At 38.9% G+C, this 26,253-nt stretch overlaps 1 protein-coding gene across 12 annotated transcripts in view; it reads right to left on the reverse strand.

Annotated features, from left to right (window-relative positions):
• dnah5 (dynein, axonemal, heavy chain 5) overlaps window positions 1–26,253 on the reverse strand; it is a 173,918-nt gene that overhangs the window by 47,871 nt on the left and 99,794 nt on the right. For 8 of the 12 annotated variants that reach the window (XM_057835036.1, XM_057835035.1, XM_057835042.1 and 5 more), the window contains 15 exons: window positions 23,551–23,688; window positions 23,133–23,268; window positions 20,636–20,817; window positions 20,339–20,473; window positions 19,504–19,659; window positions 19,336–19,380; window positions 15,051–15,233; window positions 14,304–14,409; window positions 13,839–13,976; window positions 13,275–13,389; window positions 8,955–9,145; window positions 6,497–6,618; window positions 5,139–5,288; window positions 887–1,132; window positions 545–764 (listed from right to left, as the gene is read on the reverse strand). In XM_057835036.1, the coding sequence (XP_057691019.1) occupies window positions 545–764; window positions 887–1,132; window positions 5,139–5,288; window positions 6,497–6,618; window positions 8,955–9,145; window positions 13,275–13,389; window positions 13,839–13,976; window positions 14,304–14,409; window positions 15,051–15,233; window positions 19,336–19,380; window positions 19,504–19,659; window positions 20,339–20,473; window positions 20,636–20,817; window positions 23,133–23,268; window positions 23,551–23,688 (2,263 nt within the window). Of the gene's footprint in view, window positions 1–544; window positions 765–886; window positions 1,133–5,138; window positions 5,289–6,496; window positions 6,619–8,954; window positions 9,146–11,134; window positions 11,417–13,274; window positions 13,390–13,838; window positions 13,977–14,303; window positions 14,410–15,050; window positions 15,234–19,335; window positions 19,381–19,503; window positions 19,660–20,338; window positions 20,474–20,635; window positions 20,818–23,132; window positions 23,269–23,550; window positions 23,689–26,253 lie in introns of those variants that run through there. The other 4 variants (XM_057835038.1, XM_057835046.1, XM_057835047.1 and 1 more) reach the window with 2 other exon arrangements.

The raw sequence follows: 26,253 nt of genomic DNA on the forward strand, positions 1-26,253 counted from the left end.
AAACAATGTTCTTTATGATGCACAACTGCTCAAATGTCATTGCACACTGTTTAATGACAATAAAGGCTTTCTATTCTATAACTAAAGAACAAAAAAGAGTAAAAACACAATTTTGTTTATGATGAAAGAGGGGGACTCTTTCTTTTTGTATGTTCTGTGTTCATTGTAGCTAGAGAACACAATACTATGTGTTGGTTAAAAGAAGGGGATTTTTTGTGAAAAATGGCTGCGAGTGAATGAGTTCACTACAATTACTGGATGTTAAAAACAGCCCTCAACTCAAAAGAAGTATCTGGGTTAGTGGCAACATATTGCCCAACAAAACAAGGTTGAGCTTTCCCTTCATGTAGGTCCTTGTGAGTGTTATTGTTTTGTATTTATGTTCTGACTCTTTTCCTCAATAAACAAACACCTTGTCAACCATTTTACAATATTTGGGAACCTTTTATTGATACGGCTAAGTGTTATTCCCTTCATGCCTGAAGAGTTATTTTTACTCAGGTTTTAATGATTCATGTTGTGACTGAAAACAAACCACGAATACCTCCGTAGGTCCTTTTAAGCCCCGCTCTCAAGCCCTGTGGTGGCTCATTTGTGAACTTAATGGACATTTGAAGAAGGGTGATAGGGAAGTGTCTGTGGACTTCAGTGGTCATCCACAAGCGGAAACTATCATGGACAAAGTCTGTCTCTGTCACTATGTCCATGAGCTCATTCATGAAGTCCAGACCCAGGTGGCAGTTCTGGAGTAAAGCCCAGCCACCCTGAAAACAAGGAATATTGCCTCTAGTAACTTGCTCAGAATTTATAATCAAATGTGACCAAACGCTAAAAGACATACATTTTTAGACAAAAGGCGTAGCTCAACCTCTAATCAGTCACTTACATTAGCCATGTTCTGCTGCAGAAGTTTACGGGCATGGACCTCTTGTCCTTGTCCCATGGAGACGTATCGCGTCTCTATCTTCAGTCGTTTTCCCAAAGCAATGATGGAGTCTGTTGGGTCGGAACCCATCGACAGGAAACAGATCAGAGGCGTTCGAGAGTCTGATTCCTCCCAAGTCTTTTCCAAGTCTAGAACTGCCCCTTCAGTATATTTCTCTCCCATTGCATCCATTATGTATTTACGGGCCTGCAAGAGAGGATCAAAGTGATGAGAGTGAAATGTAGCGATAATTATTTATAAAAAGCAACATCTGACAGCGTTATTTTAATGGGTGACTGAATGAAATGTTGAAGGTCTTTCTTTCCTTTCTTTTGATTCAGGAGTAAACCTTGCTATAAGGGAACAGACAGACAAGGACAGCTGCACAGAAACAAAAACTGCACTTCAGGCTTGAAAGCATCATGCAATAAACCTATCTGTTAAGAGAAAAGTAAATGTCCATTAGCCTCAGAAAGACTAATTGTTTATGAAATACTTAGATGCATGTCCTACTTTCTGGAAAGCCTAGAACAGGGAAATAATGTAGCATGCATGTACATTTCTAATAAGCACACTAGCAAGGTGTGGTTTATATCACCACAAACATATGTAAAAAACATAAAACAAAAAATCCCTGAGAGCTTTCCATGCCCTCTCAGCTGGCCTAAATACAATGAGGAGAAATAATTGCGTTTTTCAAGCAAGATTATTTTTTTCTTGTTAAGAAAAAAAACTTTATTTTGATTTAATGTTTTGTGTTTTAACTTTCAGACTGCCTCAGAGAAGACAATTGGGATTTGTTAATTTGTGGCTCCTCCTACAATTAAAGCAACACTATGTAACTTTTCAGTTTTGGTCGATTTTAGCGACGCCGGTGGACAAAAGGGGTAGTGTTTTGCCTTAAGGAAGACCTGTGTTTCTCATGAGGACCAGCGCGCACCCGCACAGTGTCGTAATGATCTCCCGGTGGCCTGCAGATGGATTACACAAAATTTCTGTTTCCAGCGGCTGTGTGAAGGATCAATAGTAATAAGGTAATGAATCCAGTTGTGGCTAAACAATAGCATATGATGGTTAGCAACCGTGTGGTTTAGTGTGTTACGCCTGAGTTATTCTCCTGCGTTGCGGTGATGGCGAAGTGACTACGGCGTCAATGAGCATTCGATAGTTCTGCGGTGAGGTAGCGCATTGCTCTGTAATTCACCGCCAAGCCTCTAGTGGGGTGTGGCGTTATGTTTGTAAGGTTTTGGGGCATGCTTGTTGACTTCCTCTAGTTGAACGGAGAAAAAAAATAAAACATCACTAGATGGAACGCTTGAATGTGGATCTTGAGCGCATCAACATTGAATAAATGTTGATCATACAAATGTTGAGGCGCAGGCGACGCAGAAGACTGCTTCGAGGCGGTCTGTCCAACTTTTAATGGTGCACAGAAAGTTCTAGCCTTGGGTGGAAACCAGTAAGCTGTGGCGGCTAGCTTCAAACTGGCGTCAAGCACTGCGTCCAGCGTTATGTCCGAGGTCTGCAAAGTCCTCCAGCCCAATTTGTTTGCCAAGTCCGACAACCAGCCAGTGGGAAGCCATAGCAGATTTCTGGCGGCTATGGAACTTCTCAAACAGCGATGGAAGCCTTGATCTTAACGTTATCATAAAAGCACCGAGGCACTCTCAATCAGTGATGATGTATCGAGTGTGAACTGTCTGTTGTTGAAAATTAAATATCAAAACAACTCTTTTGACACCAAACCTGTGCTTTATTCTTCATATACTTGAAGTGTGACACGTAAATAAGTCACAGACTAACAGCAAACATATGTACACAATAAATGATGAAGTGCACCAACCAAAAATACGACAAAAAGTGATAAAAACTTGGCAGTTTCTGGCCGACTGGGTGACTGCGTCATATAGCCATTCGATTCCAAACACACACATACTTGTCTCAGTGGTTCTTCCATTTTTTTTATTCAATCGCTGGCTGACCTCCAGCTCCGTATTTTTTGCAATCTCCTCCCATGAATTACTTGCCTTTTGGTAATCTTCAGAATGTCTTGACGAGACATTGTGGAAGTTGTCATACTTGCTCTTCGTTGATACTCTTGTCGGCTTGGTCCATTTTGCGTGTAGCAAAATCATGTTTAACAATGGCGGTGATTTCGCGCTGAACCGGAAACAACAGTCTGAGCGGACCAATCACAGTCCATTTGCGCCACGTTGACGTGACGCGAAGTCAGAAAATTGAGAGGGAACAAGACGGCGGAGGGTCGTAAATCAAGTTTTACTTGACGGCGCACGTCTGACGCGGAAGCATAACTCGGCCTTCATAGGGGCTAAAAACTCAAGAGTTTGGGTGGGGATCACGTCAGTGGGTGAAAGCCTGGCAAATGTGTGTTGTTGAGTATCCTTTTATCCCTGGGAGCTTCCTTTTTTTGTCCCTCCTCGCACTAAACTTTTTGTCTCTATTGTTGCTCTGTCATCTTTGCAGAATTTGTGTGAAAGCATTCAGATCGACTTCTGTCTTTACAATGAGAGGGGGAAGCAGTGTTAGTTTTGACAGCCATTTTAATTTTTGTCTTAGTCTTTTGGATAAAAATACTTTTTAGTCATATTTTAGTCATTTCAAAATGTGTTCGTCTTCGTCTAATTTTAGTCAACGAAAAATCAGACAAATTTTGTCTAGTTTTAGTCGACAATTCTCAGAATGTTATCGTCTAGAAAATTCCGAAAGTTTTAGTCCGTGAATAAATAAATAAATAAATAAATAAATAGTTTCCAACAATTTTGAATGAACATGACAGACGAGCACATAATTGAACAGTGTACGAGGACATCACCATTTTCATGATAATAATACACACTCAGCAGGAAAACAGCATATTATTTGCAATTAATTAAACTCACATGGATGACACGAATTGTATGTAAAACGTTTTCCAAGAGATTAGAAGACACCGAGTCACCACGCTAAATGCTAATGCTAAAACGAACGCTGTGTTAACGCTACAAGCTAGTTTAGTATGTGATGATCACTCAGCACAGACCTTCAAAGGCTAAAACATCACGGTATAGTCAAGATAAGAAAACAAAACATACCAAGCAGCACCTGACACGTTTAACAAAAGGAGCCTGGAATGGGCACACGCTTAAGCTTGTGTGTGTGGTGTGGGGGGCACGTCACATGAGTGACACGACCAAACACTGCCAAATGTGTTCTAACTACACATACAATAAGAAAATATCACATATTGTGAATTTATGACGGAAACTATGGTGAATTTTCATCTCGACAAATGGCACCCAAAAAAATGCTCGTTGACCAAAAATTTTCATTATTGTCATTGTTGACGAAAACAACACTGAGGGGAAGTGACGTATGCAGCAAAACAATCAGCACATTTGTATTTTTTTGTGTGGCAGGGTTCCTGCTACCCTCCTCAAAGGTGAAAGCGATACAGACCCTCTCACGATATAAAAGAGGTGTCATTCAACTAGTTGTCAGTCGGCATATCATCACAAATGTAACGAAAATTGTTTATAAAGGTTGAAAAGTTACCTAGTATTGCCTTAAGTCGCTGCAGGTAGAGCACGCACTCAGCATGTTGATGTTAATTTGGTTGATAAATTCATTTTTGATCAATTAAATGTTTCCATGCAACATCTCTCCCTATAAATATCTCATATTAAGACATAGACACATGTAGCAGTCAGGTTCACCGTATACAGTATATGGATTTCTTTTCCTAAATTCGGAGAAGTTTGGGCTGTGCGGCTAATAGTCAGGTGCACTCTATAGTGGGTTAGGGTTAAAGTAAATTTGTATATATTTTTTCTCATATTCATTTATCATTTCATTGTGTTACTATCTCCTTAATTTCGCAGTTCCCATCCCATGTTTTCTCTCAAATAAGTTTCAGTTGCTTGGTGTTGCAATGTAATTGTTATCTGCCCACTTAGAATCCTGCCCTCTATAATTCAGGTTTCAATTTGAACAAATAGAATTCAGAAATGCCGGTTCACAAATTTGTTAGGGCGGGACTAATGCTAAATTTTGCTATTTATACTATTTATATTTATATTAGTTTGTATTGTTTTTGTTTGCTTTGTTTCTGGGAAAAAAAAAAACAGACATTGTGAGAAGGTGTTGGCAAACACCGCTGCTAGCTGGTTTCAAGTAACAAAAGAATGAATTTGTTTATTGATATGTCTTTTCCTACCTGTGCGATAGTTCGGTCAGGACACCAGCTGCGAATAAGAAGCAGGCGCCTAAAACAGTCTAGTGCCTGATCGTAGGAATTTGGGAGCTTTTCCTCTTCTGGTGCTTCTTTATCAAACCACAGCTTCCACTGCTTTTCATTGCGACCAATCTGTGAGGAAAATTTCAAATCAAATCTTAATTTAAGCATCATAAAGATATTCTAGTTTTGGTTGATGAAGTTCAATTGATCAGAAATTAGCATAAAATCAAAGACGGAAGCTATCTTGAATTTCTATTAAATGGTTAAATATATTCTGTGCACTAGTTAAAACAAGTCACGAATTGTCCAGATGAATTTTGGGAACACAATGAACATCAGCCTTGCTGCACAAATCTGCAACATATTTTGATAGGATACCTAGGCAGTAATTTTCCAAGTAAACAATGACAAAATAATCACTTTGGATACAAAATAATTTCTCTGTACAACATGACTGGGGAGGATGGGGGTACAGCATTTAAATTTTCCTTAAATTTCCTAAATAAATTAAATTTCCTTAAGTGGGAATTTTCTAGGGTTGCGTGGGATGGTTTTTGACGGTTCTTTTTCTCTCTCTCTCTCTCTCTCTCTCTCTCTCTCTCTCTCTCTCTCTCTCTCTCTCTGGAGAGGACAGAGGAAGCTGTCAAACGATTACAACTTTTAATCGACATAATTACAGCTTAAAAATTAACTAATCGTAATTAATCGCAATTCAAACCATCTATGCCATATTTTTCTGTAAATTATTGTTGGAATGGAAAGATAAGACACAAGATGGATATATACATTCGACATACGGTACATAAGTACTGTATTTATTTATTATAACAATAAATCAAGATGGCATTAACATTTTTAACATTCTGTTAAAGCGATCCATGGATAGAAAGACTTGTAGTTCTTAAAAGATAAATGTTAGTACAAGTTATAGAAATTTTATATTAAAACCCCTCTTAATGTTTTCGTTTTAACAAAACTTTCCCAAAAAAAATTTCAATCAAAAAATAAACTAGTAGCCCGCCATTGTTGATGTCAATAATTACACAATGCTCATGGGTGCTTAAGCCCATAAAATTAGTCGCACCCAAGCGCCAGCAGAAGGCGACAAAACTCCAAAAAAACACAAGTAACAAGTCAACAATGCACTTTGCTGTCATTTTGATCTGTTTGAGCGGGGAATGTGCGTTTATTGCGTCAAATATTTTAACGTGATTAATTTAAAAAATTAATTACCGCCCGTTAACGCGATAATTTTGACAGCCCTAATTATAATAAATAATGATAAAAAATAGTAAATATATTAAAATATTTTTAGAATTGGGTTTTTTGTGTTGTACCTGATCCAATACATCCGAAAACTCCCACAGTGTGCTGAGTGCCACAAGGTTGAGCCAGGTCATGTCAAGTATCCATTTTGCTGGTTTTGGAGGGCATGCTTTTAAGTCCAGGGATGCACCTCCTGGATGGTAGACAAAGTCACAAAAATATACCCTCAAGATAGTTTAATTTTCAACCTTCCTTAATCTATTGTTATATGAGCATCCAAAAACACGTTGTTCATGCATACATCTTACTAAACATCCAACTGCTTGGCAGTGTTTTTTTGAAAACTCATTGTTTTATCAAATGGGACAAAGTGGATCAAATTTCACCTTATTGAAAAAATGAATTCATACTGAGTCACTGGTCAGTAAGCCTAAACTGGCAGATCATGGATATGCATGCATGTAGGGTACTGTCGGAGCCTGTTTTTGTTTTGTTCCTAAACTGAGGAGCAATTTGCTTTGGTGCCAGTGTTTCAAATGTCTATAGCCTGCCACTTAATATAACATAAATACATTGAATCTACAGCCATGTATTTTCAAATTCAGTTGCACCTTTTCAAGGAACCTTGTGGCTCTTTTCAGAGTTATTGCTTTTATCAGTTAAAAGCTGGCTCATGTTGACAATATGGTTCTCTGCAGGGTCAGCATCTATACGGCAGTTGTTTTGTACTTCCATTTCACTTCATAATTTGCTACATCGCTTCACTGCTTTTTTCAATACGGGAAGCACTCGAGTTACGAACAAGCTCTGTTCCTACTCTGGTGAGGAAATTTCCGCGTTAGTCATATTTCACTGTTAAAGTTGAAATTTACGTCAAAATTCTTCAAAATTAGATAAATATATTAGAATAAAAAATTGAGTTGCAGTATTTACACGGGGTGGGAATCTTAGGGAACCTAATGATTTGATTATGATTCAGAGGCTATGATTCAATTATAAATCAATTATTGATGCACAACCCCTTCCCCCAGCTATTAGCTGCTTTTAATGTTTCGTGCATTAGTTTAAAAAAATAGTACAAAAATCCTCTCAGGCTTAAATAAACTACTATTTTAGTATCAAGTTAGCAAGTTCAAAACAGTAAATAAAATACTCAAGTCCCCATTCTGTATCAGCAGCTTTAAACTACATTCAATTAATTTAATGTTGTGATTCAACTGTTAAAGTTGTTAAAATTGCTCCCGTAATTTCCTTCTGTCTACTTTCGACATGTGAAAGTTTTAAAACTGTTTCATCATTTAAAGATAGATTCAAGTCAACATTTCGCCAATTTAGGAGTATTTTAGATTAAAAGTTATTTAGGTTCGCTAGGAAGGTTCGCTACAACAGCCTTCCAGAGAGGTAAACTGCTTTAAGATGGTGGCTGTTTACTAATGCTGGCGAGTCTGTCATTTCGCATCTAGTTTTCTATTCATGTGCTGCTATCACCTCAGAGTCTGTCATTTTGCATCTAGTTCTTTATACATGTGATAGCTACCGTAGCATTATGTGGGCGTAGTTTGTAGAAGCTATCGGCCACAGTCAGGTATTATTGTTTTTTTATCTAGCAGCATGAGTTGAGCCAGAGCCGTGAGTTGCGCATGACGTTTACTCTCGGTCCGTTCCCCATTGCGTCTCGAAGACCGCTCTGACTGTGTTTTAGTTTTTCTTTATCATATATCTCATATTTCAATAATCGGAATTTGGATGTTTGAATCATTCTCGAATCTTCCACGGCCGAATCACGAATAATCTAAGAACCGGAAATTTCGCACACCTGTAGTACATACCATTATTGCTGAGAGATGGCTGGAGCGTTAGTGTTTTCAACGGCTTATTTGCAACCGAAAACACAGAACACGAATACTGTAGGCCATAGCTGACGCCAACAAAACAAAAACAACTCACCAACACCTCCCCCACTTCCTCTCTTACTTCAGGCAAATATGTAGTGCATTTAGGGACATCCCAGAAAACACAAAACCCATCAAGCCAATTCTTTACAATAATGTCGTTATTTTAACGTTACATGAACTGGATGTGGTTTGGTTTCACGACTTTGACTGTTGGCGACATAAGATCAATGTGAACACAAAACTGCATTTGGCGATGACCAAGGCGTTTAAGCTTAAGTTTAATGAATACACATTACACACACATATCTTTACCGATATTCGTCAGTGTCTCTTCATTCTATGATTTGAGCTTCGCTTCAGTGGTTTTCAATTGATTTTCTTTTGGCATCGTAAATAGTAAGTATTTCTGTAATATATTATAATACGAAAATAATATAATGCTGGATATTAACCTGCCTGTTGAGTAACTTACATTCTACAGTATGTCTTTTGAGGAGTTTATGCCAATACAAATACTGAATTATATCAATTTTACATCCCGACTTAATCCCAAGCTTTAAAACAACTTTTACCTGAAGTAGAATACATAACTATACATTATTCCAAGTGATGAGCTCGTATATTTGTCTTTCACCTTTAATTAGTGTGAGAAACTCCTCATGCTTGACCTTGCTACATTGCATGTCGATCTTCAAAGTCAAGAGAAGAGTAAAAAGAAACTTGTGCTTCTCGTACAAGCCACGCACTGCGTACTTGTACACCTCGAAGGTCATGAACTCTATAATGTTGATGATACGCTTGCTGGTGATTGGACTTTTGAAGGACCTGTTTTGACAGAAATATCACACATTAAAACCCCAAAATCTATAAAGTATCATAATGGCGAGAAATTACTAAACAATACAGTAAAAACAACAAAAATCACATCAAGGTCCAGCTGATGATATGCTCCGAAATGACTTCTGTAATATTTTGGGTATGTAAAAATTTCAAAATATACCGTATTTTTCGGACTATAAGTCGCACCAGCCATAAAATGCCCAACAAAGAGGAAAAAACATATAAGTCGTACCGGAGTATAAGTCACATTTTGGTGGGAAATGTACTTGATCAAATCCAACACATAGAACAGATGTGATCTTGAAAGGCAATTTAAAATAAAAATACAATAGAGAACATGCTGAATAAGTGTACAGTACGATAATGTTACATGATGCATGAACAACCAAATGCGAACGTGGACGGTATGTTAACATTACATAACTATTAAGAGTTATTCAGATAAATATACTTGCTAACAAGTTTACCAAACCATCAGTGTTACTCCAAAACACCAGAATAACATATGAACTGATATAATAATGGGTTAATGATTTCACACATAAGTCGCTCCGGAGTATAGGTCGCACCCGCAGCCAAACTATGAAAAAAAAATGCGACTTATAGTCCGAAAATACGGTATTTGAATTCATAAAAAACAACAAATTAGAAAGCATTTGTGATCTCGGAAAAATACACATATTTAGTTATTTAATACTTCTTTTTCTTGAAATTTCGGAGGATATTTTGAATAACCGTAATTTTCAGACTATAAACCCATACTTTTTCCCCTCCTTTTGGATCCTGCGGCTAATTGTCCTGTGCGGCTTATTTGCTGATTTATTTGGGCGAATGAGAAACACTTTATTTGACAGTGGCGTCATAAGACTGCCATAAGACCATCATAATTGTGACATGACACTATCATGGGCTTTAATGAATGCTTATGACAGATGTCATTAAGTATCATCCGGCAGATTATGTCACTAATGAATGCTTATGACAGATGTCATTAAGTATCATCCGGCAGATTATGTCACTAACTCCATTTATATCCAGTTTGGATCTTTTACATCTATTCAAACATGAGATAATTTGCCGGATGACACAAAATGTCATAAACATTCATTAATGCTCATGGCAGGGTCATGTCATAATCATGATAGTCTTATGACAGTTTTATGGCGCTGCTGTCAAATAAAGTGTTAATAAATACCAGAGCTAGCAATTAATGAAACAACTTGAAGAGTAACTGAACAAATAATAGCACAGAACATGAGTTTTTATTGATAATTACGTCTGTAGCGCTGCAATGCAGGCTAGGAGGCATGTTTGATGATGACAATGTTGACAGCAAGTGGCAGCAGGGGTTGACTGTCTCTCCCAAGGGAGAAGTGATGGCCAAATGAAGCTTCTTGAAGCAATGACACTTTGCAGCCAATTGGTTCAAAGCTTCACGGTGGTTAACCCTTTAAGGTCTGGGCCTATTTTGTCTTATTTTGCATGCCTTTGAAGTTGCCTTTATATTTCAAAGAAAGAATTGTTTACGATGGCCTGGTTTGGTCCCTTTTTTTGTGACACCTTGAACTTCATGTCCAAACTGTTGTTTCCTTCACTGACCAATTATAAATCATCATTTTGGGCCCAAAAAGACCAAAAATTCCAAAATCGTTTTGTCAAAATTTTTAATATTGATGTCCAATTGACAACCAAACATGCGTAACGAACCGTTTTGAAACTTTGTAATATTTATTCAACATGTTAGGATGAACATTCAACCAAAAAAACTTAGAATAAATAGTCTTATATTTGACAAGTCATCATAAACAACAGGTATAGCCATAGGCGTTTTTTGCCTTTATACATGCTCTAGTCAAAACAGGTTATATACAGCAGACCAAACAGTGAAGAACAGTGAACAAATATACCATCTAACACAAAAAGTGTTTAGAGGCCATCTCTATATGAGTTTAGGTATTGCGGCCCATCACCTGATGAAAACTATGTACACACAATCAAGCTTCTTGAACACACATTTATTTCCACAAATTGAGAAGACTGATTGTGGGAAAAAAAATATATATATAACATTGGGGAAAAAAAGTGTTTTCAAAAATATTTACAATAAATAAGTTAAATTTTTTTCAGGCATGCCACTCCGAAAAGCAGTTTCGTCCTGGAATTAGACACAGGGCTACATCACACAGCCCACACTTCCATGGGGTGTCGGTCCTCTTTCCACCCTTTCATTTTCATTTCACTTTACTTTCATTGTCACTATAAATGTACATGAAAAAAAAGTCAGTATTTATGAAAATAATAAAATATAAAATAAAAATGAATGAAATGAACAAAAAAACATTTTTATAATGGGTCGAAATTATTTTGCACCTTAGACAGTCATTTGCTTTGCATATAGTTAAAAAAAAAATTATATATATATATATATATATATATATTAGAGAAAAAATATGTATTTTTAAAAATGATATTTTTCTCTGATTGAAAATATTTTTTTTGATTGAAGCAACGTTTTGGGGGATTGAATGATTTAGACACAAATGTCCTAATCATAATATGGCCTAAACACAAAAAGGATTGCTTCAATCAAAGAAAACTTTTTCAATGAAAATTGAAGTGTTCAAATGCAAATTTTTCAATCTAAAATATTTTTTCGCATTCAAAAACTTTCTATAACTGAAATTTTTCTGTTTTTGATTGAAGTGATTTTTCTTTTTGAAAATCTATATTTTTTTGAAGCAACTTATTTTTTAATTGAATAATAGAGGAAAAATGTTGGAGCCAAAATCTGACCCAAACACAAATCAACATGACTTCAATCAAAAAGTTGCTTAAATTAAAAAAAAAAAACTTGACTTCAATTTAAAAAAAAACATAATAATAATAATCCAAAAAAATAACTTTCACGTGCATTTTTGGGAGTTTCTTAAGTTTCAAACTTATTTTGCATTCAAACACATTTTTTTTTGATTGAAGCAACTTTTTTTGTTTGAAAACATATATTTTAATTGAAGCAACTTTTTTAAATTTTTATTGAAGCAACTTTATTTGGATTGAATAATAAAGACACAAATTAACCTCCATATGGCTCCGCCCAAGGGAAACAATTTTTGACTCGGGTAACTACATTGGCACGAAACCGGCGAGCGTACCAAATTCAATGGATGACGATCTTGCCGAAAAGTATTGCCTAAGCAGCCTGATTTGAATTCCCCTCAAGAATGATGGGAAACAGAAAATGCTCATTGTCAACTTATTATTATAAATATTCTTGTAAGTTAAGAACGATTAAGAAAGGTTTGGACCAGGGCATCACTGAGCTCCTGGACAGTCTGAGGAGCAACCTAGCTTTGCCAGATGGACCTAAACACAATGTCCCAGAGGTGTTTTATTGGATTTAGGTCAGGCGAATCAGACCATCGTAATGGAGCCCATTTCTGATTGTTTGGTCACAAACATTCACACCAGTGGCCTGCTGGAGGTCATTTTGTATGGCTCTGGCAGCGTTCATCCTATTCCTCCTTGAACAAAGGAGTGGATATCGAACATGCTAAGGGTTTAAGGATCTTCTACGGCCCTGTCCAGCTCTCCTGGAGAAACTACCTGTCTCCTGGAATCTCCTACAGGACGACAGGTTGGTCCTCAGAATGTCCAGGAACTCAGTGATGTGCTGGTCCAGATCTGGGTGGAAATTCCTCAGGAGAACATCTGCCACCTCATCAGGACCATGTCCAGGCATTGCAGCGAGATCATATACGCATGCAGAGGCCAAACACACTACTAAGCTTAATTTTGACTTGTTTAAAGGACATTACATCAAAGTTGGATCAGCCTATTGTGTGTTTTTCCACTTTCATTTTGAGTATAAATCCAAATCCGGACCTCCATGGGTTGATACATTTCATTTTCATGGATAATTTTAGTCTGACTTTGCTGTCAGCACGTTTAACCATGGAAAGAACAACGTATTTAATAAAATATTTCATTCATTCAGATCTACAACGTGTTATGTTAGTGTTCCCTTTATTTGTTTGAGCAGTATATGTATAAAGAAGGCTTTTTTTAAGTCACTGTGGCAAAACTGTTCATATGCAAAATTGTGGCGGATTCTCACCTAACCAGAGAAAGGTCAAAAAGTCCCAGGAACTGCCTCAGGGAAGTCTGATACATCACATTCACCATGCTCATTTCTGTGATTAGGAAATACAAGATACTTCCCCTGGTCGCCACTGAAATCAGACAGACAAGTAATCAGTACAAGACAAATTGTATCTTATGCTTTAATGAGTAGCGAGTACATGTCAGTGTTTCAACCAGACCATTGCAGCTCTATGTACAGTTATTGTTAGTGCTGATGCCTCAAAAAAAATAAACATTCTATCTTAATGTAATCCCACATGTAAATTATTTTGGGTTAAATGAAGATACAGAAAAGTTTGTTGATGTGAATGGTTGTACAGTAGTGATCTGTGATTTACTTGTAAACGATTAACGGTCTCCAGTCTTACTCCATTCTAACTTAACCCTTAACTGACAAAGAAAATATCCCACCCCCAAGTCTGAAGGGTATTGAAAATGGATGGCCAAAACCTGGTCGTAACATTCAATTTCACTCCATAAAACATTCAATAAAAGGGGAAATGTTGCCCCAAAGGTTGTAAACTCTGCTATAACCTACCAGGTCGATACTCCTCCCTGGCAGCATTGATTTGAACCTCTGTGTCAGCTGCAATCTGAAGTTTTTGATTGACCTCTTCAGCTGTGCACTTGGTGTTGGCAAGAACAGCAATCAGACTTTCATCATCCACTAGTGAGCCCTACAAATACAAACACAGTATTGATAACACTAAGTCGGGAAAGTGTTAATGTGGAATAGCTATCATAACGCAACATTAAAGTACGAGGAAAACGTTGCTTTTTAATGCACAAAATTTGCAAAATTGCACTAGTTAATGTTAATGATTTGTTTTTGTATCCGTCACAAAATTTATGCTGATGTTCTATCATAATAAAATAAGGATAATTGGGGGAAAAAAATCAATTGCAATCATTTCGATTACATTTTGCATATATGTTTTGGTTTAGAATGGGATTTCAATTATCGTCCGATATAGTGTTGGTTGAAATGGAGTGGGTGTCCTTTCCTGTGTGCTGGTCAGTCGACACAGGAGGTTGTCTTCAAGCTCCTTCATCTTCCGTTTGTTCAATGTAACATCTTCTAAAAGATCTGTCCGTTCCTTCTCCAGTTCCTGATGACATAAAAAAAAAAAAAAAAACCTAAAATACTGAATATGCACACAGTAGCCCTAAAATGTTTGTACATTTGATGAATTCCGTAGTAATATGTTAAAAAGTGTTATCCCCTTCGTTTTCTGAGACTTTTTTGAGAGGGTGGCCCTTTCACATCTAAGTCAGTAACTTTTTAGCGTAGTCCCCTAACTGTAGCGCAATGATTATGACAAATTTAGGCAGCACTAGGGCATTACTACTCCAATTTAAAAAAAAAAGAAATCAAGTGTGAAGCCCAGCATCATAAATAAAACACTTGTGGAGTCAGCACTTCTCCGCCATTCCACTGAATTAGACTTGTCAATTAAGGTACTGAGCCATGTCCTGTATAAGGCATATGTAGTGGATGCATCGTCAAACACACACTGGCTTTTTCATTTCACACTTGATAGGTGAGTGGCACCCCAGAGAGTCAACATTAGCATTTGTATGCAAGCAATTAAAAAGTGCAGTTTCTATAACATTAATCAACATATCGAAGTTCAGATAAATTCTGTTTAATGATTGAAAGAAAATTAAAAATAAATAAAAACTATTACAACTACTCTAAAATAACCAAGCAATCAAAATTGTGTATGCTGTGTCTATAAGAACGTGTCACCTGTTTTTCTTTGAGGATGACTCTGCCCAGAAGCTGGTCTTCCAGTCCTCGCATTGTTACAGTGAAGTCAATGATGGAGGTGCGGGCACTGATCTCAGGGGTGTATGCTGGGTTAGGCAGCTTGGTAGTCATATAGAGCCTGAACCCCTTCATGACATCCACCTCTTTGTCCCCAATTTTTACCTACATAAAGTAAGGCAGAAGTATTTCTTAAACTGCATTCTTTGCAATTATAGTATGCAGCAACCACTGTGGCTTAGGTCAGTAATCTCTCAATCTAAATGTTGTGAGTTCCATATCCAGCTTCCCCAGAACTATGGTAAACTGTCCTTGCACAATATCCCGGTACAGAATCCCCATTGTTTTTTTTTGCCATTTTTTTCCTAACCTGTCTTGTTTAGCTGCTTGACAGAGAGAATGGAAATATGAGTGTCCGATTGGTCTGAACAGTTTTAATGTATCACATGGAAGTATGAAGTGCTCCCATTGTGACCATTCAACGTGCCTCGTTTATTAGGAGAAAGCAGCGAACAGGAAGGGGTTATGGGCGTGATAGAAAAAAAATATATAGGAGAGAGAGACAGAAGTAGCACAAACAACAACAAGAAATACATTGAACGCCTACACTAACTATGAATATGTTGGTGCTATCGTGAGTTAGCTGTATTTCCAGTTGACACCATGTGGGGGCCTGATGACCAAGGAGAAAGGGCGGTGGGGAAGAGTCAGAAAGATAAATGATTTGGAGGGGTTAAGTGTACACAAATCAGACTTGTGAGGTGTATAGCCCATCATTTGTGTAAACCCTTATGAGTGTGAATATGTTGGCATCCTAGTCTATGCTGCCTGATCGCTAATCATAACACTGAGTTTCTTTACTTGAGTGTGTCTAATTGCACCTGCGTGAATCCCATCAGACATACTGTATGATAGTCCTGCAAATGGGTGGAAATGCCACACGGGAGCCACCCCAGGGCCATGGCCCTTCCCCAGCCAATCGTGGGGGGCTAAGCCAGCGCAGCCCATCCCTCCTCCCGCATCGCCAGCAAGAGGGCTGCTGTCATCCAGGAAGGTTCCCCGGGCCATCCATGCCCCCATCAACCGGCCTTCAGGGATGGGACGTGGGGAAGCGCCACCGCCCCCCACGCCAACTCCCACGCCAACCTCCACCCCAAACGAGCCATCCAGCCCATGAGCCACCGCAGCAGCCCCCCAACCAACATGGCACACCGCGGGACCCCCACGGCCTGCTAAGCCCAGGCAGGACAGGATCCACACCCAGAACAGGCGATACCTGGCTGACCCACTGCCGCCCAACCAGCGACCTATGCCGGGGCACAGGGAGGACACCCAGGCAGAAAAGAGAGGGGAAGGCAGAAGCAGGAGAGCGCCCAGAAGCCGCCGTGGGGCAGCGCGGGATCGGAGACCCAACCCCCCCGCCCCTGCGGCAGCCCAGGCAGAGAGGAGGCCATGCTCCAGGAGCCATGCCATTGCTCTCGTAGATAAAAAGTCAACCAATCCTAGTTGTGTCAACATTGGGTGGATGACATGTGTAGAATTTACCTGAAGTAACATTATATTCCTTTACCTGGCTGAATGAGGTGACAGTGTAAAACCTAGTGAAAATGCAAGATAATGTATAGTTGCACTTCTTTCCAGCTGTAACAGCTACTTTCATTGCGAGTTTGTTTGTACTAGTTGTTTGTTTGTTTGTTTGTCAGGCAAGTGGGACTGAACTGAACATTTTGTTTGTCATCGTAACAAGCAGACCTTTCTTATGTTCAATCAGGTTCAGTCTCAAGCCATATCTACACGTAGCAAGGTATTTGGCGAAAAGAAGAACTTTTTCTAAGGTTTGGACTGTCATCCACATGCACATTTAGACGAGGGTTCTTAAAACCTTCGTCCAAAATGAAGATGTGCGAATTCTGCGTTTGTGGCGCCATCATGTCGACAAGAAGATTTAACTGGTAGGGCCTCTGTCCCTCTTTCCTGAGCCCTGCCTTAGGTGAATGATGTTTGCCTGATTACATGTCGGACGTCAAATGGTTAGAGCTAGGGTTTCCACCTTTCAGAAATAGAAATAAGGGACGCCCCCCCATCGCGCCCGAAGCCTTACAGGCGAAAAAAAAAGGGGCATCCTCTAAACACCTAAAATGCATAGAAATGTATCTATGTTTAAATAAGAAAACTGTATTGTTCACTATGTGGGCATGGCAGTTTCTTTGCACTAGATTGTTGTTTTTTTTCTTTTTTTCTGCAGGTTAGTGAAAACAAAGTTGTGAATAACGTAATTAACATTTATGTTGTCGGCACTGGATGCGGTCACGTGATCCATTGACAAGCCAAATTTTTCAAGTGAATGTTCTAGGGGAGCTACAATTCCAGCAGCTGACTCGTCTGCATTCTCTATGAAGTCCAGCGTTTTGTTGGTGAACCTAGACTCTGGACTGAAATACAGGACAGCAAGGGGAAACGTCTTCCTGCTCAATTTATTCGAGGGATCGGTCTATATGGAGAATGGGACGGGTGAGGTTAAGATCTAGAGCACATCACCCACTGTCTTCGGAACCAGGACTTGTTTCAACAGTGCCTCTTGCTTTGTTCTCCCCAAAGTCATTTTCTTCACCATTTTGGAAACACATAGAATCTTCTGATTGAGCTTGTGTCCACAGTCAGCACTGTTGTGGCTCTGGCCACGTTTTACTGTGTGGTATACCTGTGTCACCTCAGCTGCAGTAATTTAGAGGGTAGGAGTGGGATGATGTCAAATTATTGCTTTAATTTTGGTATCACTTTTAATCAATTAATAGATAGTATATATTTGCATTAGGACTATTTATTGTGTTTATTTGCTATAAATCTCTTAGGAATAATTTCAAATGAGGAGCATTAGTTAGCATAACAAAATAAGATGTTCTTTATAGGTACATAAAGTCATTCTATATTGATTGATAATAAATACATGTTTCAAAAAAAAACAAAAAATCAACATTCCTGAAAATAATAAAGCATAGTAGCAACTGAAATAGCCTAGCTATGCTCCTATCAATGCAAGATGTATGAAGGTAAATATAAATATAGCCTATATGTTATCCATAATAAGATACCAAATCAAGCTCAGGGGATGTTTCAGGTACAAAAAAATGTGACGAAGGCTCCTCTGGGATCTTATATTCCGTTTGTGGAGGTCCCCTGCAGCATGCTGTTTCACATCTGCCACACCTCTATGAAACACTGCAAAAACTTTCCTGCCTGCCTTGCAGACGTTTCCTCTTTTGAGGACGAGGTGGGGTGTCCAGAGCATCTGATGTTGAAGACATCTTTGTTTTGAAGACGCGCGGGGAGGTGCACTGAGCAGAGCGAGCGAGGTAACTTCCGTAACTAGGCAACGAACCTGGAAGAGGAGTGCAGCGCAGGGCAGGGCAGACGGCAGCGGGCAGGCAGATAACTATTTTAGTGTCTTTAATCTCTCCTGCCCTTTTTGTTCAATATTGTTGGCTCAGTGTTCACTTATGAACGCGGGTTTGTGTTTGCCTGTGGCAGACGTGAATGTGCTAGGCGCACCGCCGCCAGGGCCACGGGTCGCGCGGGGTTGCCCCATGGGACAATTGTGAAATACGGAATAAACTGTTCCGTATTGGTTCAATACGGAACGCAACTTTTAATTCCCAATTATGGAACGATTCCGTATTTCAAGGGACGGGTGGCAGGACTAGTTAGAGCGGCCACAGCTGAGAGCAATTGTCATCAGCCAGCTTTAAAAGCCCAGCAGACACACCACCACATCGCCCGTGCAACTTGTCTGCTTTCTCCGCCAGTTGATTCTCACACTCCTATTATATACTAGTATATTGATTTTGACACCGGCTCATGATATTCTTTTCTCGCCTCAGGACCTGATCAGCGCGCCCCTCCATTTACCCGGTGAACCGTCAACCCGACAACCGCCGGCTACCCACATTGGCATTTACAGTACCCACCACAACCACTCCTCCTTCCGCCTGTGCAATATTCGTGTGCTAAATAAAAAGTGGCATCTACCCACTCTGTTTTCCTGTTGTCTGCGTTGGGATCCCCCACCGGTTCCGCGATCCCTAACTTTAACTGTGGAAACGTCACTGACTGCTACAAACTCAGGTCAGGTGCTTTTTTTGCTTCCATTTATTCACAAACTCTTGCAGTGCTTCATATTGAAGAACTTATGGACAATTATTTTTCACGCGTCGTTATGAATTTACTTAAAAATGAATGAATGAATGAATGAATGAGTTTGGCTACGTACTGGTGTGGACGTAATCATTTTTTCCCGACGTATTAGGGCAGGATCCTCGGTTTGGAAAAAAAAAAAAAAAAAACTGCTAAGTGCAGACATGGCCTCAGTCTCAGAAACAAAATCAGAGCAAACAAGCCTAGAAAGCTAAATGTCTATGTAGCCGATTGAAGTCATTACCTTGTAAGTGGATCCAGTCTTGATGAAATTTTTCTCAAGGATGTTATCGAGGGCAGGGTCCAACTCCTCTCCGATGTCCTCAATTAAGAGGGGGCGACCAAGAGACAAACTGTCTTCTAGGTGGTTCTTGAAGTATTTATGGTTCAATGAGGTGATCTGAGAATAAGAGCATATTCATAAATCTGCCCCATTTGACATGAGAATTATATTTTGGTACAAAAATGACAGGAATGTTAAGCATTTCTTTTTGGGATGCATCAATTACTGATAACTTAATGGAACCAGTATTTATTAATTGTGGCCAGTTAGTATCTATATCGAATATAATAACTAAATAAACAGACACTACATTAATTCAGCACATAGAGCAACGGAGGAAGGAATGGCCAATCCTGCTACAACTGACGTATTAAACCGAAGGCTAAACAAAAGCAAATGCATGTAGGCACAGATTAAGAGCACATTTTCTATCAGTGAATACTGAAGAGGATGTACTGCGCCAAACAGTTTAATAATGGCCCTCCTGTGGCATTTTTTTAAAGTCTATGTTGCCATGATGACACAATACTCCCCAAGGGTATGAATGAATTCCCATTTAAAAGGGATGAGGTACTCTCAAAATGAGTCCATTATTTCTCAGGAATGATGCACTGACCTACAGTAACCAATGTTTGCACATGTTGCCATTTATATCAGAATAATATATGTGTGTTCAACTAAACATGCCCGGGGTAAATAAATGAATATATTGAGGCAAGATCATGATTATTTTTAGTATATAGGACACTGTAATAATTTATGACAAACAACAATCCAAACCAAATATAAAACAAACCTGCAGCTCATTCTTCGCTTCTTTGTTCTTAATCCAAATTTTTCCTTGTGTTTGAGGGTCAACAAGAAGAGGAAAACGTGCAGCTTTTGTGACAATGATGCCATTCTGTATCGAGAGGTCATCATTAGGGAGCCCCTGTTAAAAGAAAGGATAAATGGCAAGAACATTTTTAACTATAAGTAATCATAGCCCCCAAAATTACATTTCACATTCATTTGTACCAGGTAATGTTTGTTTTGCTGTTACTTGTACCCCACAGTTACAACCAAATTAACAGATCAAAGTTTGATCACTGACCTGTAGATTCCACTCACTGACAGTTGGTGCATCAATAAGCAGGTCGGTCAGATTGAGATTGCTGTCAAACGGGATTTGACGCTGCTTCAGTTCATTTTGCCAATCAATGAGTAGGAGGTTACGGAACTCCTGGTTAAAAGGACCGGAGTAAGACAAGAACGCTGTGGCGAGGAGTATGTCACCTAGGGCAAAAAGACACATACAGTAAATGCATCCATCACTTTTCAATATTGCTTATTGTGTTCAGGGTTACAGGGAAACTACATTCTGCAATCTGGACTGACCTTCCACCAACCAAAGGACTGACATAAAGAGATGGAGGACAACTCACCCTAGCATTTACTATATACCAGAGGTGTCCAAACTTTTTGCAAAGGGGGCCAGATTTTGCGTGGTAAAAATGTGGGGGGCCGACCTTGGCTGACGTCCTTTACGTAGAACAATATATTTAAGCAAAATTTAGCAAGCCATTCAGTGTGTCACATTTGCTTTGTTATTTTATTAATGAATAATTTCAACAATCTCGCAACTACCCTTTGCGGCGTTCTCTTTCAACTCTCTGGCTCTTGCGAAATACTACTGCTGTAAAATTAAACTAGCTTCAAGTTGCTTCAATTTCTCACTGCATATCATCCCTGTAATCTTGTCGTACATGTCAGAGGGTCTTGTTTGGTAATATCGCCTCACATTGAAATCTTTAAAAACAGCGACTGTCTCTTTGCAAATGAGGCAAGACACAGTTGTTGCATATTTTACTGAAAAAATAGTCCAATTTCCACCTATCCTTGAAGCGTCGGCCGTCACAGTCAACTTTTTTTTGTTGATTGTCACCATTTTAGAAAATTGGAAGTAGAGGGTCACACGGAGTAATGTTGCTTAGCTCTTAAATACTTGCAACATGAAGCAATTATCAGAGAATCCCAAAATTTGAAAAATAAGGTCCTAATGAAACCTTTTTTTCAGATTTGTGAAAAGTCAAAATGAATATGTGTAATAAGCGCTCTAATATCTATAACCCATGCTAAATCGTGTATTTTTTCTCATGGAACCTGCAGATGCATGTGTTGACTTGCATCCATCATTTTTTTTTTTTTTTTCAAAAAGAAATATCAAAATCATGAAATTTTAGGTGTATCAAATGTGATACATTTGGCAATAAAGGGTTAAAGTGCTGCTGCCTTTTAGTGGGTAAATGAGGAGCAGCATTTCGTGTGTAAGCTACTTCATATGCTGGTTGCAGTACTGCTGACCAATTTATTAAGTCTGTGTGCGGGCCAGATGTTATTGATTTTATGACAGAGGCTGGGGGCCGGATGAAATTTAACCATGGGCCGCATTTGGCCCCCGGGCCGGACTTTGGACATGTCTGCTATATACGGTACCTAATTTACTGTAGCCAATGCTTTACATTAGAGTTGGGAATCTTGGGGCACCTAACTATTTGATTACGATTACGATTCAGAGGCTACGATTCGATTATGAATTGATTATTGATGCACCCCCCACCCCCACAGCTATTAGCTGCTTTTAATGTTTCGTACATTATTTACAAAAATTGTACAAAAATCCTCTTAGGCTTAAATAAACTACTATTTCAGTATCAAGTTAACAGTTCAAAACAGTAAATAAAATACACAAGTCCCCATTCTGTATCAGCAGCTTGAAACTACATTGAATTAATTTAATGTTGTTAATCAACCGTTAAAGTTGTTACAATTGCCCCCGTTATTCCATAATTTCCCTTCCGTCAACTTTCGACATGTGAAAGTTTTAAAACTGTTTCATCATTTAAAGATGGACTCAAGTCAAGTTTTTGTCGATTTAGGAGTATTTTAGACAAAGTTAATTAGGTTTGCTTGGAAGGTTCGCTACAACAGCCTTCCAGAGAAGTCTACTGCTTTAAGATGGCGGCTGTTTACTAATTCCAGCAAGTCATTTTGCATCTAGTTTTCTATACATGTGCTAACGCCGCCGAGTGTCATTTCGCATCTAGTTCTATACACACGTGATATCTACCGTAGCACTATGTGGATGTAGTTTGAAGCGGCTGTCGGCCCCAGTCAGGCATTATTGGTTTTTTATCTTGATGCATGAGTTGAGCATGATGTTTACTCTCGAGCCGTTTCTCATTGTGTCCCAAAGACCGTGCGGACTGTATTTTAGTTCAGCTTTCCTGGATATATTTCAATAATTGGAATTTGGATCTTTGTGAATCGTTCTCGAATCTTCCACAGCTAAATCGCGAATAATCTAAGAATCGGGAATTTCGTACACCTCTACTTAACATACAATTTTTCTCTTAGTTAAGCAACTTAAAGTGTCTTTTGGTAGGTTGCCTTAAAACACCTTTTAAAATAATTGGACTGAGCGAGGAATAGACAAATGCATCTGTTTTCTGTGTGGTTTGAATGCCAACCACTGTATTTCTGTGCCAGTCATAAGTAAAGGCAGATTTAAAAATAATAACAATAATATTAATACTCATTATGAAACCAACCGACGAGACGCTTGGTCTGAGCAGCAAATTCTTTACTCTGCTCTGTCCATCTCTCCTTCTCGCCAGCCAAGCCACTGATCAGACTGGAGGCAGTCTGCATCTTGTACCTGCAACGCTCAGCATCCTCCAACAGTGTCTGAAAGGGAGTGAAGACAGACACACAGATGAGTAATTAGGGTTTGGAGTTTCAGAATTAAAGTTTCAATTTAACAGTCTAAATAACATCATTTAATATTATATTTTATTTTATTTCAAATTGGATACATATTATCTGATACATTTCATCCAGGTGTTGAAAAAAAAAACATATAACATCTTGCCTACGGCACCACATAGTGTAATATAGTTTCAAAATATCTTTCTACATACTGGGCTATTTTTTTCTGCGTGTTCTGTAACCGCTAATGAAGCCACCTACCTGTTTCTCCATCATGGCCTTTTCATACTCGCACTGTACCACATCCAGTTCTGCCTGCTTGGCGTCCAGCTCTGCCTGAGCTTTCTGAAAATCCATGTGAGCGATGGTCAGACGATTCTCTTGCACTGCCAAGTTAGCCTGGAATGAGAGAGGGAGAAAAATTTAAAAAACATGATTTGTGCTGGATTTATTCCACACAAAACAGTGAAAAAGGTTTTGCCCACCCCCTTTCTAGGGCGCTGTAAAGGTAGATGGAATGAGTGAGAAATGATAAATAAGGAAAAATAAAGACTAAGTGGAAAATTAGTAATCTACTCACTACATGAGATATCTTAAAGAGAACTCAGTAAAGTGTAGACCTCAGCCGGGGTGGGATGCTTGTCTCCGTGGTCTGTGTAACAACTCGAATGATCCCTAATGAAACAGTTTCATACCAGAAAAAAAAATGCTTTGATTCAAGAAGTTGCCAAAATTTACCTGGAGTCTGGTTAATGCAGTTTGCTATTTAGTGCGTGTCCCTGAGGCTATACCATTAAGATTAGCAGGGGGTTGACTGTTTGATTGCAAAAATACATGCACACATGTAACAACACTGCTAATTTATGGTACTAAAATGAAAAGAGTGCAAAAAGGCAAAACCGGTAATATTATATATATAATATTTAAAGCTTTTTTTTTTTTTTTTTTATGCATCTTGTACGTGAAGACAATTTTTAAATGAGGGCTTCAAAGAATGGAGATTTACAAGAGGAAATTAGAAAGGTTGAGGGAAAAGCCAAGAAATAAAAGGGGATGATGTAGTGATATGGAGAACATGGCAGGAGGGAAAGGAATCAAGAGTACAGCAGTCACAGCACAGGGGTGATGAAAGAGCATTGGGGGCATTTTCTGATTAGAGTTGCAGTGAAAGCCTTGGTTTGAACACAGATTTAGAAAACGGTGTCAAGTACTTTTAGCCATGTGAGTCTGATTGCACAGAATTTGTGCAGAGAAGCCCAAGTGTTGAGAGGAGAAGGGTGCTCCTGTTCCTCTGAATGCCTCTTTGTTTGGCAGACCAGCTCATGGAGGGGGTACCATTAGATTGGAAATCAGAAAATCAATTTGTTAGTCTGTGCTCCATAGTGTGGGTAAAAAAATAGTAGCAGGAAGTTATTATCGCGCCTTCAAGACTGAATGTGTTAGTGAAGAGGGAGGAACAAATAAGAGGCAGGTCTAACAAGAGGCAAGTCAAGTGTTAGAATAACACAAATTCAGTCTGCACAACACGATAGTAGATAGTAGGGGTGTTTTAAAAAATCCATTCTGAGATATATCGCAATATTACGTCACGCAATCCTCGTATCGATTCAAAATCCGTCTGTATCGATCCCGACACATGTGCTTTGGTGGAAATAATTCAGTGGCTGCACTTCTACTCCCGTCCACTAGTTGGCAGTGCACAGCAGTAACAGCAGTAACAACAACATTAGATTAATCCGAGTAGAGATTTGTGTACGTTACCCTCAAGTAGTTGGCTGCCATTACTGGCATGTTTACACACCTATAGCAGCCCAGTGTCAGTCAATGTAAACTGTAACATTAGCTGCTGTTAGCTGTGTGCTGCGGGTGGCACACTTCAGCAATGGCGGACGTTTTTTTTTTTTTTTTTTTTTTTTTTTTTTTTGCTCGGATTAGTCATCCGAAATTTGGGCTCATTTTGGCTTTTACTGCAAAAATGGAGGCATGGAGTATATAGAATCCCGCATTTGAGCAGGTTTGGACTAAAGCAGTTTTGCACTAAAAAAAGAGAAAATGTTATAATGAAAGCCATATTTTGTTCAAACATTAAAAAAAAGTACTTGAGTGCTGGATGACGTTTCAGGGATAAATTGATTTAAATGTACTTTATGTCCATTTTGATTAGTTTTTTTTTCTAAAATCATCTTCAAGTGTAGTATCGGGATCAATCGAATCGAATCATGACCTGTGACTCGTGATACAAATTGTATCACCACATATGAGGCAATACACACCCCTAATAGATACTCTAGGAAAATCAAATGTTGTCCCTTCCTGCCAGGACTTGAATAGACTTATCACATTCACTCTCTTATTGTTATAAAACACATCTGAAGTTAATTCAAGGTTTTTAACAATTTCATACAAAATTCTATTGTGCTCAAGGTGCTTTGTGAATCAGATAAGTTAAATGTGGCCAGGTTAAATGGCCACGACTTGTCAAATTACATAATTTAGGTTTTCTTTCTTAAGGGCACTTTCACATTAGCTGTTTACATGGTGACTCTCCGAGAAGACGAAAAATGTCATGTTTGCATTTATATGGGCCCGTTTCCATTCGAACAATGTCGCAATTCCGCATGAAAACGATGTAGTTTTCATTCCAGGCCCTAGGGGGCAGTGCAGATTTACAAGGTGGCAGCAAATGATGCACTTTGACCCCACCAAAGTTCCTCAGCCCGGAAAAAAATATGCCCGGCCACTTGAAGCGATGGCATTTTTCTTTTGTTCAAAAAAGGCACAAAAAATTGAAACATTCAACATATTTAATTTAAAAATATTATTAAAAACAGTAAATTAAAGCCGACATTCCGCCATATTTGCTGTTTTTAATGTTTATTAGCACCGCTCTGCACGCCCAATGTGACGTGTACGAGTGCTGACGTTATCGGCGCGGTGTCGCGCTGCGGGAGCCTTCGATATGCA

The sequence above is a fragment of the Corythoichthys intestinalis genome, chromosome 4, assembly GCF_030265065.1.
Source record: "Corythoichthys intestinalis isolate RoL2023-P3 chromosome 4, ASM3026506v1, whole genome shotgun sequence".
In the NCBI taxonomy this organism is placed as follows: Eukaryota; Metazoa; Chordata; class Actinopteri; order Syngnathiformes; family Syngnathidae; genus Corythoichthys; species Corythoichthys intestinalis.